The sequence below is a fragment of the Salvelinus alpinus genome, chromosome 5, assembly GCF_045679555.1.
Source record: "Salvelinus alpinus chromosome 5, SLU_Salpinus.1, whole genome shotgun sequence".
Classification (NCBI taxonomy): Eukaryota; Metazoa; Chordata; class Actinopteri; order Salmoniformes; family Salmonidae; genus Salvelinus; species Salvelinus alpinus.
This window is the reverse complement of record NC_092090.1, coordinates 31,255,583-31,266,523: the sequence shown is the minus strand read 5'-3', so window position 1 is coordinate 31,266,523 and position 10,941 is coordinate 31,255,583. Positions and strand designations below refer to the sequence as shown.

Sequence of the window (10,941 nt, the reverse complement as noted above, 5' to 3'; positions counted from 1 at the left end):
AAAACTCATAAGCACACTCTTCAAATACACGTCAGATAACTTCTAGACGAATCACAAATTAAACACTATTGGCTTCACATCAGCCATGGAAAATACAGGAACAAATAATCATAAGTGACAAAGAACGATTTAGTTGTGGGAAGACTTTACTGCGCCAATAAATCAATAATAGTTATAGCAATAGGAAAAATAATGCCACTTACAAGGGTCTACTACAAATACAATGGTTTACATTACACTTCCACCAGTATACTTGACAGCTAAATTCAATATTCTTTGGACTTCAAAACAGCCATATACATTAGCATTACTGACAAGTGCTTTCATTGTTTGAAGTTAATATTCAAAATACACATTTTACATTGATTCTGATAAAGTCAAGAGGCCGAAACCATTCCCTTGATTAGGAAAAAAACTCCACTGGTTGAGGTTCTACAAGGAAGCACTAAAATACTGTTCATATTTAGGGTCCTCAATTATTTCAATTGATTGAGGTCATGCATGTGTACTCTCAGTCCTCCTCCTTCTCTGAAGTCTTGCGGAAGTTCTTCCTTTTGACGTTCCTACTAATGACGAAGCCAATAGGCGGCTGATCCTTCCGATCATTCAGCACACCCTCTGCGTCACCCACCGGTGTCCACTTCCTCTTCCGCTCACTCTCCTTTGGGCATTGGGGGGCGATTGCTAGGCCTATACCCTCCTCTTCTTCATCATCTAAGTGACAGAGACCCATCCCTGCCTTCTTAGTTCGATCAGGCTTGTTAACTTCTGCAGATTCATCTTTCTGTGGCCGGCTAGGCCTGGAGAACACGATCTTATGCTCTGAGCTATTGCTCTGGCCCTGGTTGAAAGTAGGTGTAAAAGGCTCTTCAGGATCATCTTCCATCGTGTTCTCCTTCTCCTTCTGCTGCAGGCTTTGTATGTACTGCTCAGCCTCCATGCTATTCTTGCTGTCACTGGTCTCTGGCACATCCTCCAGGTCGTAGCGCGTCCAGCGCTCAGGATTCACCAGGTAATCTGGCACTCCTCTCTTCTGAGGAGGCTTGCTGACCAATTCCCCCACCTTCTCCCCATACTTCTTTCCACTCGGCAGCAGTGGGGGTGGAGGGGGACGTGCAAAGACCCCGTCAATGACATTGTCCTGGCCCAGATGGGATGAGGACAGCTTAGCGGCACTCTCCAGGCAATCAAAGATGCTTCGGCTGCGGTTGGAGAAGCTTGAGCTGCCACCTGTCAGACTGAATGCAGGTTTCTTGGGACCGGGACCAGGGCAAGAGTTCTGGTGCTCTTCATCATCAGATGAGGACAAGTCTTCCACCTTTGGGTCTATGGACTCATTACGCTCTTCAGGGTCGGAGTCACTCAGAGAGAGGTCATCTGTCAGCTTGATGGCGTCACTGTTGGACAGCTTGTTACGGCCACCGTCTCCGTGGTCCTCTTGCTCACACATTGCTCTCAAGGGCCTGGGTCTGATACCACATGAAAAAAACAACTTTCACACAGTCAAGGGGCCAAGAGCCTGGAAGAGTATGAGAGGGTTGTTCTGAGTGGTAATTGAAACATATAATATGTACGGTAATATAGCATGCATTATAATATTTTCACTTTGTCAAGAAATGACTGACCTTAGCCTGGTAGAGCTGCAACACCGCCACTTTCTGTATCAGTGAGGTTCAAGGGTGATGGCAGTCCTTCTACCCTTAACAGACACACAGAAAGATATACATTAAAAACAGCAACACGGATCTAGCCATTTAAAGCTTAGGCCTATACTGTAAATAATAAGTACATTGACAGGTAAAAACAATTAAACTAACATTTCAGAGCAATTGCACAACATCAACACAAGATGTCAAGTGTGACATCAGGTGTGGTGAGTCAACTGCAGATGAGTAGGCCTATAAGTCCTCTGCAGCGTAGTGTGAACATTGAGTACTGTAAGTGGGTGCATCTGTACCGATGGCCTTCAGATAATTTAATGTTTGACATCCTACGTAATGTTACTGTTTGTGTTAGTGTGAGAACGTATCTTACTGGAGTTGCAGACTCACAGGTTGCGGGAGCTGGTTGGGATGCTGCTCAGCTCAGATAACTCAACAAATGTGTGGGGATTGATGACAGCTCCAACTTTTGCCATGGTGTGACCAATACCAGACTAAAATGGTGTAGCGACAATCTGTAAAAAATACACACAGATCACAGTCTGTTACCCACTCACTGCATATATGTAAATTGTGATTACATTGCATACATACAACTAGACTCATATACTTAGATTGATCTGCACACAACACAGTAGCTCTGGTCCATCACGCAATGACAATGAGTTGCCTTGTATACCACCCATAGATATATTGTAGTTAGAGGACGCAACATTGTATCTGTCCCATTATGACGTCTGCTAGAGCATGGGCAAAGCAACTGAGGCCAACTCCATTTTGAAGTAGTCAATTTTCTCCTTCTACTACTTCTATGGAGTTTGTAAACAAACTGAAAAGAGGCATACTGCCACCTTAAGTGTTGTTTGAACAGGTATAAAGGTTGGCGATTTATTGCCAACTGCAGTTATGGGATGTTTGCTCATGAGTATAATTAATTGGCTGATCCCTCCATCAACCTGGATGGAATTATTTGATCCTTCCTTAACCTATAGGATGTCCCACCCTGTTGACTACTTAAACATGTTTAAAGTCCTCAATGGCGCTGCCCATCCTAAAACGGGCCTGAGTCCTACATCTAGCTCAATGATACTGCAAGAGAAGCTCTGGTCCACGCTTGTGCAAGCAGCTCGTAGTGCAGATCCCACGCATAAGCGTGGATCAGGGTCTTTTGACGATAATGAAAGTACTCCTAAGCCGTCTTTTGGGAGAAAGTACTCCTAACCCGTCTTTTGGGAGAACGCACATACAGAGAAAAGTAATCCCGCAAACTACAAACATGTTTACTTTGATGAGTTACGATGAAAGGATATGGAAAACGACAAAGCAGGGGCATCTCGTCGTCGTGCGATGGACAAGAGCTAACACAGCGACTACGCCCCCTAACATTAGTAGCTAGTTCGTGCGTATCTCAGGTCTCCTAGCTAGCTTTTGTTTGTCATGGTATTTGACGGGAAGACAGCATAACAACATGCAGGGTTGAGTAATTCACCAAGGAGTAAACCAGTTGTGGAAATCGACGTTGGATATCTAGCTAATGTCAACTAGTAGCCTCGTTGGCTAGCTAACGTTAGCTGTAGCTGACTTTGAATAAAGGGAGGGTGGAACATACCACAACCACACACAAGCATTCTATATCTTACAATACTTCATTGATACGCTGGAATGTGTTCAGTAAACTATCTAGCTACTACATAAAGCTGATTTGTGTTGCTAGCTAGCTGCATCTACCGCTTTACCTTCTTCACGCTGGCGCTGCAACTTCGGTTTGCATGCTGTAATGTATGCTGGGTAGGGTAGTTTTCCCCGCTCCTGCCTTTAGTGGGCAAATAACCCAATCGTCATCCTTACCGCCACCTACAGTAGTCTAATGGATTGTAAATGTAATGCAAGTGTAGGCCTAAATCAGAGTTTCTAAACATACATCTTATTCGCTGAGGTTTAACGGTGGTTGGCATCCAATTTCTGTTGAATTACCGCCACCAAGACTGGGGTATAAATTCTTACTGAGCTAAAGGCTAGAGCTGCCGTTTTCAAGGAGCGGGACTCTAACCCGAAAGCGTATAAGAAATCCCGCTATGCCCTCCGAAGAACCATCAAACAGGCAAAGCGTCAATACAGGACTAAGATCGAATCTTACTACATCGTCTCTGACACTCGTCAGATGTGGTAAGGCTTGCAAACCATTACAGACAACAAAGGGAATCACAGCCGAGAACTGCCCAGCGACACGAGCCTACCAGAGGAGCTAAACTACTTCTATGTAAATAACATTGAAACATGCATGAGAGTGTAACTTTACGTCCGTCCCCTCGACCCGGGCGCGAACCAGGGACCCTCTGCACACATCAACAACAGTCACCCACGAAGCATCGTTACCCATCGCTCCACAAAAGCCACGGCCCTTGCAGAGCAAGGGGAACCACTACTTCTAGGTTTCAGAGCAAGTGACGTAACTGATTGAAACGCTATTAGCGCGTACCCGCTAACTAGCTAGCCATTTCACATCCGTTACAAGATCCACAGATGATGCAATCTCTATTGCACTCCACACTGCCCTTTCCCACCTGGAAAAAAGGAACACCTATGTGAGAATGCTATTCAGTGACTACAGCTCAGCGTTCAACACCATACTGCCCTCAAAGCTCATCAATAAGCTAAGGACCCTGGGACTAAACACCTCCCTCTGCAACTGGATCCTGGACTTCCTGATGGGCCGCCCCCAGGTGGTAAGGGTAGGTAACAATACATCCGCCACACTGATCTTCAACACAGGGGCCCCTCAGGGGTGCGTGCTCAGTCCCCTCCTGTACTCCCTGTTCACTCATGACTGCACGGCCAGGCACGACTCCAACACCATCATTAAGTTTGCCGATGACACAACAGTGGTAGGCCTGATCACTGACAACGACGAGACAGCCTATAGGGAGGAGGTCAGAGTCCTGGCCGTGTAGTAGCAGCACAACAACCTCTCCCTCAACGTGATCAAGACAAAGGAGATGATTATGGACTACACGAAAAAGAGGACAGAGCACGCCCCCATTCTCATCGACAGGGCTGTAGTGGAGCAGGTTGTGAGCTTCAATTTCCTTGGTGTCCAAATCACCAACAAATTAACATGGTCCAAGCACACCAAGACAGTCGTGAAGAGGGCACGACAAGGAGACTGAAAAGATTTGGCATGGGTCCTCAGATCCTCAAAAGGTTCTACAGCTGCACCATTGAGAACATCCTGACTGGTTGCATCACTGCCTGGTATGGCAACTGCTCGGCCTCCGACCGCAAGGCACTACAGAGGATAGTGCGTACGGCCCAGTACATCACTGGGGCCAAGCTTCCTGCCATCCAGGACCTCTATACCGGGCAATGTCAGAGGAAGACCCTAAAAAGTGTTAAAGACTCCAGCCACCCTAGTCATAGACTGTTCTCTCTGCTACCGCACGGCAAGCAGTAACAGAACGCCAAGTCTAGGTCCAAGAGGCTTCTAAACAGCTTCTACCCCCAAGCCATAAGACTCCTGAACGTCTAATCAAAGGGCCACCCAGACTATTTGCATTGTTGTTATCATCTACGCATAGTCACTTTAATAACTCTACCTACATGTACAAATTACCTCAACTAACCAGTGCCCCCGCACATTGACTCTGTACCGGTACCCCCCTGTATATAGTCTCGCTATTGTTATTTTACTGCTGCTCTTTACTTACTTGTTACTTTTATTTCTTATTCTTATTCATATTTTTTTTAACTGCATTGTTGGTTAAGTAAGCATTATTAAGATATATATATATATATATATAATACATGTTGTATTCGGCGCATGTGACTAATACAATTGATTTGATTTGAATTCATTATACTTTGATCCACAAAATGGAAAACATTTAACTATCGTTATGAATGCTGAACCAACCTCTCTGAAGCATACATCACTCATTGACCTATCCCTCTGTGCTGTCACAGATCTACTAGGCCTACTCACAGGGATTCTCTCAGGATCCCCCACTGCCTCAGCATAAGACACCTTCTGTACTACTTACTCTGACTCTGGCCAACTCAACCTGCCACTCTTGCACAGACTCTTTCGATCCCTAGCAAACATGGGCACCCCACAGTTGACACACACAACCTTTTCCACCAAAACTTTCAGTGTTTCCCCCTACTAATACCCAATAGTTTTTTTTTCTCTACAAAAAAAAACAAACTAGAAAGTAGGTTAAATTTTAAGAACCATCACCCATCTTCAATTAGTACTGTACTCTGTCAGAGAGAACATCTCTTGAATACATTTGAAATATATTATATATAATTTATGCCTAATTCTAAGAGAAAGTAAATATATATATATGTATGCAGTTTGCTTGGTGGACTGTGTTTCTTCACATAGCCCAAATTGAAATAATTTAGTAGGATAGTCAGTTAGGCTCATATGGTTAGGCTGTACAAAATATTTATTAATTTGGTGAAAATTGAAGGGTTTTCAAAACCGTACAAAATTACCAAACATCAAGTTTGAGGCCATTCACATGGTAAAATGCATGATGCACTAATTCCCAAGCACAATGATTTGCCGACAGAATGTGCGTTATTTTGCCACTCCCCTTTAATATGTATCGTGGATAGAGAAGCAGTATGAGTGCAATCATAATATGATAGCATATGTCAAGACAATGTTGGGCTATTCTTTCAGCCAATGAATGCCAGAATCGTTGATTTTGGTGTGAAACCCAAGCCTCAAACTCAAATACAGTGGATCGAGGATCGAGTTGTGGGGTGGCATCCTCTCTCTCCGTCCTCACTTTCCTGAAAAAGCAACTCCTTCCTTATAGTCGGTGGAGATGAGAAGAATAACGGGAAAGGCAAGGGATGAAATTTTGATCGAAATGAAGAGCGCAATGGACTCCCAGATTGGAGGTAAAAAGCACATTCGGAGATTAGCCTACTTTGGTAATATACACGGTAAACGTAGGCTATACTATAATCTTTGTTTTCATTGGCTATTAAGAAGTTTACTATAGCGCTTTCAGAAAATGCTCAAGGAAACGCATCCAACCAAAGGCTACTTCTATCAGTTTTGTGACTAGAAATTCCACTGTCTATCATTTGGGTTCGGAATAATGTTTGGCTAATGGCTATTACTTCTGTCTGTGCCATATGTCACTTACGTTAGTGGGCTACCTGGATGACAGGCACATACAATGTTTTGCCTAAAGATTCGCAAATGTTATGGAATTTACATGTTATTTATAACAGATTATGTTTCGGAAACAGTTTCACAGTTGTACAACTAAATGGAAAAGGTTTGAAAAATAGTTCTGAAATGACTGAAAATACTTGCGATGACGCCATTCACATGCTGACAGGTCTACTGGGAGAGAGAAGGACAAACTTGAAGTTTGAGAAACTGACAAATTAAAGTAACTGTTCAGTGTTTCCAGATTTATATGAAATAGGACCAATAATTAATTACAATATTAGTGAAATCGTTCTCCTTCCAAAAAATTGCAATTAAGTATGTTATGTTTTCTGCGTTGGAATGGTGTGGGCATATATGGTCCCAAAAAATATTTACGCTAGTAGACTGCTGATTGGCCATCTAGAGGATGACATCATCCTCTATAAGGAAATAGCAAGCATTTTTTTAAAAACATCTGTTTGAGATACAAGTTTGAGGCGGGTTTTTTAAAGTGTTTTCTCCAATTTATGCTTTGGCCGCATGAGTCAGCAACATTATTTGGGTATGAGTTATCAGAATATTATCTTTTGAAAGAGATTTCTACTGGACAGGTACTTGAAGCTCATTCCAGAAAGAAGTCTGTAAAATGGCATGTATTTGGCAATTTCTTTGTTGATTTACACATCAGCATTCAAAGTGATTAGTATTGAGTCCATATAAGTTAAATATTATTCATAATGATGTAATTCTAATAATTTCCAAGCAGGTTTGTGATAAAAAAATTATTGCAGATGGATGTCTTATTCAATGCAAGGTTGATCTGTTGTGCTAATGTATAGGCCTAGTAAAGCTGATGCAAGCGGCACTCTGCTTATCTATATCCCTCTATTGAGAACTTATTAGTCACTCCATACTGCACAAGGAATGCCGCTTGAAACTGGCCATTGTTGTGTCCATGCCCAGCCTTTTAAACACCATTAACTGCCCTATAACTTCAGTATTGCTCTCAGTATTGCTCCCCTATGTCTCCCTTAAATGTGCTCCTGTGTGAATAAGCTGTGTCCTATGTTCATGTTTTCTGTGAAATTTCATGGCGAAAAGGAAACAAGTTACAGGTAGACATCTGCAATGGTGTGCTAACACAGACATGTCCAGTCCATCGCATGTGGTTGTCCTTAACTGTCTAATCATTGATTTGTAAAATCCAACACAAATTGGATTGCTAATTGTATTCAGTTATTTCCTAGTTTCAGGATGTGTCAAAGGGCGTCAGTAGGCCTCTAATCCATATCTTTAACTAACCTTTGCTTTGTGTGGAGCCACACTGTCCCAAGGTAATACTCACATAATTACACGCTGGAGACCAGATAGTTGTTAACATTGAGTGCATGAACACTTAAACACAATCTTCTGCTGATAGTCTCTCTACCTTGAGTGCCAATCTAGACAGGGAATAGACCATGATGCTATGGACTTACTGAGCAGTCACTCACTGAAGAGATCTGTAGGGAGGAGTTGGACTGTAACAGTACTACTGTTTTTCCAATTGTGCTTCGTGACAAATAGGCCGTAAAGATCAGAATATATGCAGAATATATTACTAGATCACATTTGTTACAACAGAAATGTCACAATTTGTGAGAATGTGGCAGTGTGCCTATACAGAGTTGCCCGCAGAGACGACTTTGTCTCCAAATACAGCCATCCACTGCATAATGTGTTAAGCTGTCATGGTAGCAAGGGTCCCTCTATGAAATGTTGCTGGTTGAGAGGTAGCTCAGAAAATGTAGAGCTGCTGTGGGTAATAAACAGATTTGAACAATTACAAATGTTCCTTTTGTTAAAAATACTTTGTAGGCTGCAATGTATGGCTTCATAGAAAAAGTACTTGAGCATTCATAATGTCGACAGTAAAGTGGTTTCAATAATGCCGCAGTAATTATGGTTTTGAGATATTGTTACATCCGTCTCTCTGCTGGGAAATTAAGTGAGTTGGAGCAAGTTCACTGATGGATGGAAACAGTCAGGCTTCCCTCCAACCTCTCTCACACTGTTTACATCCCTCTTAGCATTTCACCCCTATAGGGCTGCATGTCGCCTAGTGGTTAAGAGCGTTGGGCCAGTAACTGAAATGTTGCTGGTTTGAATCCTCGTGTTGATTAGGTGAAAAATCTGTTGACTCTGCTGTCCATTTAACTTATTTTGGTATTACAGAAACAGGGCCAAGTGATGGGGTTCCACTATCTCTGAACAATAGGTATTTCTGTTCTTAATGTGTAGTGAGTTGAATGAGCAGGTTAATTTAAGGAAAATCTGTCACTTGCCCTTTTGTGTTAAGGCTCCTTGTTAGTAAATATCCACAGTACGGCTGACTACCCACACTGGGTCTAGATAGTGTGGAGTTCTGTGTTGATAGACTGCCCTTTCACACCAACGGCTTTGTGTTGGCTGTTATCAGGGAAAACCTTCCTGGGAAAACCTTCCTGCACAATAACAATAACAAAGATCTATTTATATGTGCGTCTGTGTTGTGGATCACCATGTTGACAGTTTTATATAGGGACTGAACGTGAATAGACTTCAGGTTCATCGGCATCTAGTATATAATACAGTTCTATTACAGAATAATTTATTTTCATAGTTATATTACCCACATGCTCACACTGGCTGCCTTGTTATGGCTCTAAATCATTTACATTTCCAAAATAGTTTTGTTGAAAGGTTCCGATAAGGCGCTGTAGTATTATCAAATATTAGGCCTGCTATTCTACAAAGTAAACAACATCTCTCACTATCGTAGTAAAACCTCTATTCATTTCATAGCGTGTTACCAATTCTGCATGCCTAATTGGTCTTGATCGGGGGCAGTCAGGCACAAACTAGGCCTAAATAATCATATTTGCATTATAGCACTCACCCTTAATCATTGATGATCTAATAAGAAACGTATTAGACAGCTGTGCGCCGCTTCCATTTAAGGTGTTTTATATCTGGTGGGGAGGGCAAGCCAGTGAATTCATCTTGGCTCACAGACTAGGGGGAGCCCCAGTGTTGCCATGGAAACTGTCTGAGTAATTATATTTTCTCTTTGATAGCTGAGTTAGACAGACTGTGGGCAGTATCTGAATATCTGAATATAGGCGAGAGGGTTAACTCACTTCTCATATAAATACTTCTCTGATAAAAACATTACACGCCTGGACTTTTCTCCTTTCACCTCCAATTGGTTATTATCCCTTATTTGGTCTTCCACAATTACATTTCAATGGCCATGAGCAGATTAATATATACATCTGAGTAACATTGGTCGATGCACTTGATCACAGTGGGCTTTGTGATTGTGTTGTTTTGTGGGTTTAGGAAGCTCTGTGCCAAAGCATTTCATGTTCTATCTGTGGGTTAACCTGGGCATCACATCTGAACAGGCAACAAGCTACGAAGAACAAAGAACAAAAGTTTGTTTTCATGTACTCTGCCATATCCTCAGTGGCGATTATGCAGTACGCAACAAGGCCAAAGGGTGCAGATGAGAAAAATTAGGGCAATAATTCTGAAGGACAAAATCTGTAATATTCTAACATTTCTACTTTTCCTCCTTATGCAAGAATGCCTCATTCAAACAGTATAGTATTAGAAGGATGACATTTCATGTCTGTTTTAGAGAAGATAAAGTATGAATTCTGCTATCTGCTCTGCCCATGATCCCTCGCTGGGAGGTGCACCGGGGTATTGGTCCACTCTACTGATCTAACATTCAGGGTTTTGTCAAGGCACAGTTCCCTTCTGGGACTAGGCCTGTGGTATCCTGGAGATAAGAAGGGAGATTTTGTTTGTTCCATGTGCAGAAAGTCATCAACAGACGATGTGAGAATAGGGATTCAAAACAGCTTTCCAACTGGGCAAAAACTGTTTGACTCATTGTTTCCACGTCATTTCAACAAAAAAAATGTAATGTGATGACACTGAATCAACGTGGAGAACTGATTGGATTGGAAAAAAGTAATCAACAAAAGGGAATTTAATCTTTTTTTTCACAGAATTTACAACCTAATTACATCCTAAATGAAATCCTAAATTTAGCATGTGGTTACTTCAGCAAGGTAAACA

At 42.2% G+C, this 10,941-nt stretch overlaps 2 protein-coding genes across 17 annotated transcripts in view; one reads left to right on the top strand and one right to left on the bottom strand.

Annotated features, from left to right (window-relative positions):
* Positions 1 to 128: 128 nt before the first annotated feature.
* LOC139575918 (U5 small nuclear ribonucleoprotein TSSC4-like) lies at positions 129 to 9,871 on the bottom strand. 16 transcript variants are annotated; one of them, XM_071401359.1, is made up of 4 exons: positions 9,752 to 9,871; positions 2,035 to 2,176; positions 1,626 to 1,699; positions 129 to 1,469 (listed from the first exon to the last, which is right to left on the bottom strand). In XM_071401359.1, the coding sequence occupies exon 4, from the start codon at positions 1,448 to 1,450 to the stop codon at positions 512 to 514; it is 939 nt and encodes a 312-aa protein (XP_071257460.1). In that variant the 5' UTR covers positions 1,451 to 1,469; positions 1,626 to 1,699; positions 2,035 to 2,176; positions 9,752 to 9,871; the 3' UTR covers positions 129 to 511. The 16 variants fall into 16 exon arrangements, with proteins under 16 accessions (XP_071257460.1, XP_071257470.1, XP_071257461.1 ...); XM_071401369.1 differs by having other exon boundaries at positions 129 to 1,519; positions 2,052 to 2,176; XM_071401360.1 differs by lacking the exon at positions 9,752 to 9,871 and adding an exon at positions 6,993 to 7,176.
* LOC139575914 (anoctamin-5-like) overlaps positions 6,191 to 10,941 on the top strand; it is a 26,751-nt gene continuing 22,000 nt past the window's right edge. Inside the window, exon 1 of the mRNA XM_071401353.1 lies at positions 6,191 to 6,572. Coding sequence (XP_071257454.1) covers positions 6,497 to 6,572 — 76 coding nt within the window. The 5' untranslated portion in view covers positions 6,191 to 6,496. The remainder of the gene's footprint in view (positions 6,573 to 10,941) is intronic.